Source organism: Mus pahari, chromosome 14 (assembly GCF_900095145.1).
Source record: "Mus pahari chromosome 14, PAHARI_EIJ_v1.1, whole genome shotgun sequence".
Taxonomy (NCBI): domain Eukaryota; kingdom Metazoa; phylum Chordata; class Mammalia; order Rodentia; family Muridae; genus Mus; species Mus pahari.
This window is the reverse complement of record NC_034603.1, coordinates 77,102,232-77,109,140: the sequence shown is the minus strand read 5'-3', so window position 1 is coordinate 77,109,140 and position 6,909 is coordinate 77,102,232. Positions and strand designations below refer to the sequence as shown.

Genomic DNA, 6,909 nt, shown 5'->3' with positions numbered 1-6,909 from the left:
GGAGAGGAGAGGAGAGGAGAGGAGAGGAGAGGAGAGGAGGAGAGGCAGAGACACAACTCTTTATGGGTAAGAAAGGAAACCATGACAGAAATTATGAACACAGTACATTTCATGTGATTCATGCGGTCATCTCTGGTAGCACTGTGAAAGCTAGGTAGTGGTTTCTGCAACCAAAGTTGCACATTAACTCTCATAGTTGCTGCTGCTGGCATGCGGACCTCCCCTCCTCTCAGAGGTGGGCAGAGTTCTAAGCTAAAGAAAGGGATCGTCAAAACTTCAGATGCTTCCGGATCAGAAGAATGAAAGCAAAAGCAGGGTTGTGTGTTTGTGCCACACCCATTCTTTAGCCGACCAAGGGAAACACTCCCCTCAAGTGTCATGGGCTATAGAACACGGCCAGGGAAGATGTGCAGAGAATACGCAGGGCTAACATCTGTCCTCTACTGGCTGTTCTTCGGAACCCTAGGGATGACATTGCCAGCACCCTTTCCATAGCATCACAATGTTAACATTCCAAAGGAGTCCAGAGCCTCAGAGTCAGGATCTAGGATGCCAGAGAAAGGATGGAGAGTAATCTCCACAAATCCTGGGGTTTTGTATAAAGGCAACGGCTAAGAAGGAAGGAAATAGCAAAACCCCTGTCAACACTGTTGAGTCTGGACACCATCTTGAGAATGTCCCATTTCAACAATTGGAGGAGCACCCAAACGAGCCAGAGCTTGACGTCACAGGACAGCACCAGGTAATTGCTCATGTCTCTCTTTGGCTTTGTGTGAGCAAAGGATGGGGGTACCACAGACTTCCTGGGGCAGGAGGTTAGGCTAGTCAGTCACCCAGTATTTTTAACACAGAGAGAACACACCAAAAGGATGCTTTTGTTTTGTAGATAGATATTTGTCTCTTTGTATTAATTTCTGTTAGTGCCATTGTATTGAAAATTACTTTGTAAGTAGAAGTGGTGATTATGTTCAACAAAAGCGACCTGCCCCACCCATATTGACTCCATGGGTCAAAATGAAGGTCTAGGTAGGGGTCAGCCTTGTGAGAGAATCCAAAAATGACTCACACATTTTCCTAAGAAGATGAAATTCATTATAACTGTGTTTTAGACGAGGTCTCTTTATGAAGTTTCATCTGGCCTAGAACTCACGATATAGAACAGACAGGCCTAGAACTAAGAGAGATTCTCCTGCCTCTGCCTCATAAACACCTGGATTAAAGGCATGTGCCATAATAACCTGGTTCATTGCTCTCTTCCTCCGGAGCCACCATCTATTCTAATGGAGAAGACTGGAAAGTGTCAGTGGAGGTTTAATTATGACGCCCCTGTTACATCGTAACTGGTCACTTACATAAACTCAAACTTCATTGAGAAAATAGCTACTAAGTTCAAAGAATGAACCTTTCCCTCTCAGAAGTCCCTTTGCCCATTCCTCTTTTCTAAACACAGGAAGGGAAAACAACAACTAAAGGAAGTTTCCAGAGGATGGGGAAAGGGACTGGAAAGCGTTGCTTACAGGGAAGAAGGAAGAGCAATTCTGGGTAGGTATAACCAGTCACCGAGAAAAGACTACAAGCTCCCCACTCTACTAGGTGAAGAAGAAAGTGGAAATGTCCTGTTGCAAAGGTCCTTGGAGCCTTTGGTGTCCCTGGCTAAAGTCTGCCCTTGTCCCTAAGCATCTGTTGTTCTTTGGAGAATACCATGCTGTCATGTGCTGCTGACGCCCAAGGTCCCTGTGGCCTCTACATCGCTCAGACCCTTGCTCTCTATGCCCTCTTGCTTCCTTGCCCTGGTCCCAAGCCCATGCCAAGATTGCTGTCCTCCGCACATGGGTAACCTCTAACAGGGGAAAAGAAGAAGATCCAGAATATGAGGATCCCTTCTCAGCCATGGTGGACATAGTGGGAATGCTAGGAAGGATTGACTCTTTCTAACACCATCTTGGGGATTCTTGAGTTTTTGGTGTATCATCCATCTCTGCCCCAAGTTTGCTTAAGGGTGACAGAGGGAGGACGCTCACACTCATTCTTCAATGGCCAGTTGCACCCTCTCAGAGTCTCTCTGTTCCTCCCTCCCCCCTTGCTAATATTTTCCATTTCTTCTTCCTCTCTACTAGAAATTTTCATCAGTTGTTTTCTCTGCTTGCTCTATACAGTAACATTGATCCTACAGGATCCAGCCGGACTCCTTGCATATTAAAAAATACTCAATAGATGTTTTGAAAACCATGTTCTTTCTCCATAGGGGCTTATTTCTGGAATTGTGTCTTGCTTTGGACTCAAAACACCATCTTGAGATTTAGAATGTTAACCTTGATCCCCTTTTATCACTCCCTACTTTAGTCATCCTAATTTGTTTCAATGTCTTTGGACACATCATCACTTTTCATTTACTCAAAATAGGATAATTCATGCCAGGCATAATGGAGCACTGCTATAATCCACTTATAATTCCAGTACTTGGGAAGCTGGGGTAGATGTGATCATGGGTTCAAAGACAGGCCGGTCTATGAAAATAAAAGAGGGGAATAGGGAAGGGAGAGAGAAAGGATATGGAAAGGAAAAGAGAAGGAAAGGGAAATGCAGCAAAGAAATAAAGCTAAGATAAATCAAAACAAGATACCATAGAAATGTAGGAATACTGTGAGAAACCGACTGACTAGGTAATTGCTAGCAAGCCAAGGCCCGAGGCCTGCTGAACTCAGGGAACAGGCATCAAACTCAGAAGAGACTATATGAAGAGGAATGATAACCTTCAGTTAAGGTCCTAAGGACCCCACGCCCTCTTCTCAGATTAGGATATAAACACTAGCTTTATTGCCCCTTTTAGCATCTTTCCAGATCCCACCGGAGCAGCCCATTGGCCCAACTTAGCTGGATGCTAGAGACAAGTCAGTGCCCATCTATGTATGGGCAACTGTCCCTGGGAGCCTGGTTCTACTTCCACAGAATATGGCAATCAATACAGAAGTCAAGCAACTGGTCAGAGGGCAGAGGATGAATAACTGCGAAACTATCAGTCTGTATGAATAAGTTATCTAGAGTGGGCCCCCTCCACGTGTAGCTCAGGGAATATTGCATAGGAGTCAACATAAGGGTGGTAAGAGCCAGAGATGACAGAGGACTTCTGAGGAACCATGCCTTCCAGACACATCAGAGCCATTGTAACCACTGGCCCATAGCAGCCATGGCTACCCGCTTAAAGATCAAACCCGCCAATGTTCTAACGTAGATGGGAGGGAGACTCATGAAGTCCCAGCCTTAGCTGAGAAGTTTTAGCAGTTGAAGACTGCTAATTGAGGGTGAGTCCGTTTTCCTCAGGGAACTGGTCTTTGTTGGGTTGGCCGTGCTCCCGTGGGTGGACCAACACCCATGCACACAAGAGCAGTAGGGATCCATGAAGACCAGTCATGAAGTTGGGAAATGAGTGTGGTAGGTCTTCTGTGTTGAGTTGGAGGGGGAATAGGGGAGTTGATATGAACAAAGCATATTGTAAACGCATGAAATCATCAAAGAATCGATTTGAAAACAGGAGGAGACACTTGGTGTGTAGCATTTGCATGCCACCTCTGCACACTCAGTCTTCCGGATACAATGGAAATTATTGTGATGCTGGTTGTTGAGGTGATGAGGGCACGGAAAATAAATCTGCCCACGGGCAGGACCTATGCATTCTTCCCTCTGAAGCCTTTCAATCCATAGCTGTTTGAACCTATGCTTGCAGAATTCTTGAATGTGGGGAGACTCATCCGGGGTTCAGATCATGTGTTAGAATGACCCTACAGATCTCAGCAAATAGCAGCTCCGTATACTTAGCCACTACTGTGAAACGTAAGGGAAGCTGTGCATTTGGTGTATGCATGAGTGCACTGCATATGTGTGTGTTGTGGTGTATACGTGTGTACAACTTTATTTCTGTGTCAACAGTCAGGGAGATACATGCACACATATGTGCATGTGGAGACCAGACGCCGATGTCAGATGTCTCCTCTTGTATTTTAATTCTCCACCTTATTTTGTAAGACAAGAGTTTCTCACTGAACCCTGTATCAAATCTTCTGAGGGTGGGTTGGCCAACGAGCTCTGGGGATCCACTTGTCTCCATCTGTAGGATTACAGGAATGATCCAAATTCAGACAGACCCTCATGCCTCGTGGCAACTGCACCATCTCCGTGGCCCCAGGAAACATTCTTAATTCCTCATTGCCTTACCCCACGGAACCATCAGGCAATCTTTCAGAAATTACTTCCTAATGCATCATGTTATCAGTACCGCCATCTGTGTTGCCTAGACTATGCAGCCCAACCATAGTGGACCACCTCCTCCAAGAGGATATATGTCCTTCCCACCTCTCCAAGAACTCATGATAACTCTGTTATTAGGAAGGTCACTTTGATGCCCACCACTTAGCAAGGCTTTCTGGTGGTAGCAGTGGCTAGTCTTTGTCCTTCCCGGCAAATCTGTTCATTGTGGGGTTAGTTCATCTTCATAAGATCCTTCAGGTGGTAAACAACATTACCATTGCCAGGTGATGGGCCAGCTGAGGCAAAAAACAATGCTCAGGAGCCAAGGAGATGACAAAGGACTATGACTATGTACTCGTTAAAGATCTAAAACTGAAACCAACTTGTCTGAGTCAGGCATGGAGCTGGAGAAGGAAGAGAAACATGGGGATAGATGGCCTTCAAAGTCATGGCTGAGCATAGCCACCTCAGATGGGTGCGTGGCTCTGACAGTCTACACAGTATAGGAAAGGGCCCATTTTGGCCACTGAAGTTTTTCCTTCTCTGTATGTGTATGTGTATCCATGACAACTGCATCCCCACGGGTTTTTGAACCTTTGGAGGCCACAGAGGAATCTCTAGTATCATTTTTTGGGTACCATCCATCTCGATTTATAAAGCACTAGCCTGGAACTTGTCAAGTAGGGTAGGTTGGCTGACCAACTTCAGGGATCAAGCCCAGGTCCTCTCAGGCTTGCAAGGCAAGCACCTCACCAACTAAGTTATCTCCCTCCCCTGCCCCCATGATGGCAGCTCTCCAAAGGAGCCAATGATAAGCCTCAAACTGAGGATACTCCTACCTCAGCCTCCTGACTCCCCTGCCGCTGGTATCGCAAGCGTCCATGCCCACCTATCCGTGCCCACCCACCCTTAATTGTTTAATTTTACATTTTTAATTGAGTTTGAAAGCTGAATGAGTGCAATGTGCCAGGAGTTTCGAGTTTACAAACATTGCTGACTACAGTAGAGAGGCTCCCTCATCACTTCAACTCCCTCCACTCGTGACATCAGGGCTACCAATGGCCCTTCCACGGTCCCAAACCCAGAATGTATTTCCCGTCAAACCAGCAGCTATGTTTGCAAGCTCAGTAATTATAATATGATGGACAGAATAAGCTTGGTACTTCCCAGCATGATTAAGTAGTGTGCTAAGTACTTTACACAAGTTATAGCGATTACCCTCCCCAACTTCTCAATGTCCCTGCAATTTGCATATCTACAATTATCCACACTTTACTGATGGCAACACGGGTTCAGAGACATGAAGTCACAAGACTAAAGTTACAAAGCAGAGAACAGTGGCGCTAAGCACTGAGGCAGGCTTCTCTCTCACTCCAAAACTTAAGTGTATTATACCAATCCCAGAGAGCTGGGCCCTGCACACTGCTGAGATTCTAGAAGTACAAAACAGAAGCCCCTGCAACCATCCATTCTTCCAGGCCAGGTGCCTTGCCCTCTGTATGCCTCAAAATTATACATTCTCTGTCGCCTGCTAACCAACCATCCAAATATTATGCTTCCTAAAAGTACCAGGAACCCTGTCAGAAGAACAAATAGAAGCAGAGATAAGGCCAAGCACTGGACAGTGTGTCCTTGGAAATGGACAGGCTGGCAGGAAAGCAAACAGGCCGGTGACATTTCATACGAAGGCAGCTCTGCTGAATTATGCTACAGATGGCTTTGGGGCTTTCACCTTTTGTGAAATACTTGGTTTATAAAGGAAAATTTCACTGTAAAGAGTAGGTTATTTTAAAACCCCGAGCTATGTGTCCTGGAAAACACCAAAAACAATGATTGTGTCATCTATGGGTATCAGGCACTCTCTGTCTGCCTTTTATTTATTACCTTTTATTACTCATTATTTGGTTAGGAGAGAGTGACAGAGAGACAGAGACAGAAGGAGAGAGGGAGGGAGGGGGAGGGAGGAAGGGAGGGTGTCTGCTCTCTCCTTCCATCATATGGCCCCCAGGGATCAAGCTCAGGCCCTCAGACTCAGCAGCAAGCTCCTTTCCACACCAAGCCATCTTGCTGGCTGGCTCATTTTCTTCCCTTTGGAATCATCCTTGTTCTCTCTAGATGCTCTGGCCGTCCCTTTCAGCACAGCTGACACTCTTCCTGTACCTGCATGTCCTTGAGCCCGGTTAACATTTCCTGGAACCAGGTTAGTTCAAAAGCAATGACAAGATCTGACCAGGCAAGCCGCAAGAAAGAGAAACCTACGATTGCACACTTCCACCCATTTCCCTGTTTGCCAAATGTATTGTCGATCCTTGAATTGCCTCCCATGCCCCAGACTAGGTGTCTCAAGCTCTGTGACCTGTTCCTCGAATATTTCTAGCGTGGTTTTGAGAGTTACAGCAATAAATGACAAGACTGGACATTCGAATGAAGTGTTGCCAAAAGGTTTCATTTCTCCATACCACGAGCAATGGGTTTCCCAACTTACGAGCTCCTGTGTCTTCATTCCCAAGCTCCCTATGAAAACTGTCCTTAGGAGTTCTCCATTAGGATTGGTGAAGACCTTTTCCCAATCTGTTGGTGGCTTTTTTGTCTTATTTACAGTGTCCTTTGCCTTACAGAAGCTTTGCAATTTTATGAGGTCCCATTTGTCGATTCTTGATCTTA

At 45.8% G+C, this 6,909-nt stretch overlaps 1 protein-coding gene across 2 annotated transcripts in view; it reads left to right on the top strand.

Annotated features, from left to right (window-relative positions):
• Positions 1-533: 533 nt before the first annotated feature.
• Positions 534-6,909, top strand: part of LOC110332648 — a 37,960-nt gene continuing 31,584 nt past the window's right edge. The window contains exon 1 of one of the 2 annotated variants that reach the window (XM_021213947.1): positions 534-742. In XM_021213947.1, coding sequence (XP_021069606.1) covers positions 675-742 — 68 coding nt within the window. In that variant the 5' untranslated portion in view covers positions 534-674. The remainder of the gene's footprint in view (positions 743-6,909) is intronic. The other variant, XM_021213946.1, reaches the window with a different exon arrangement.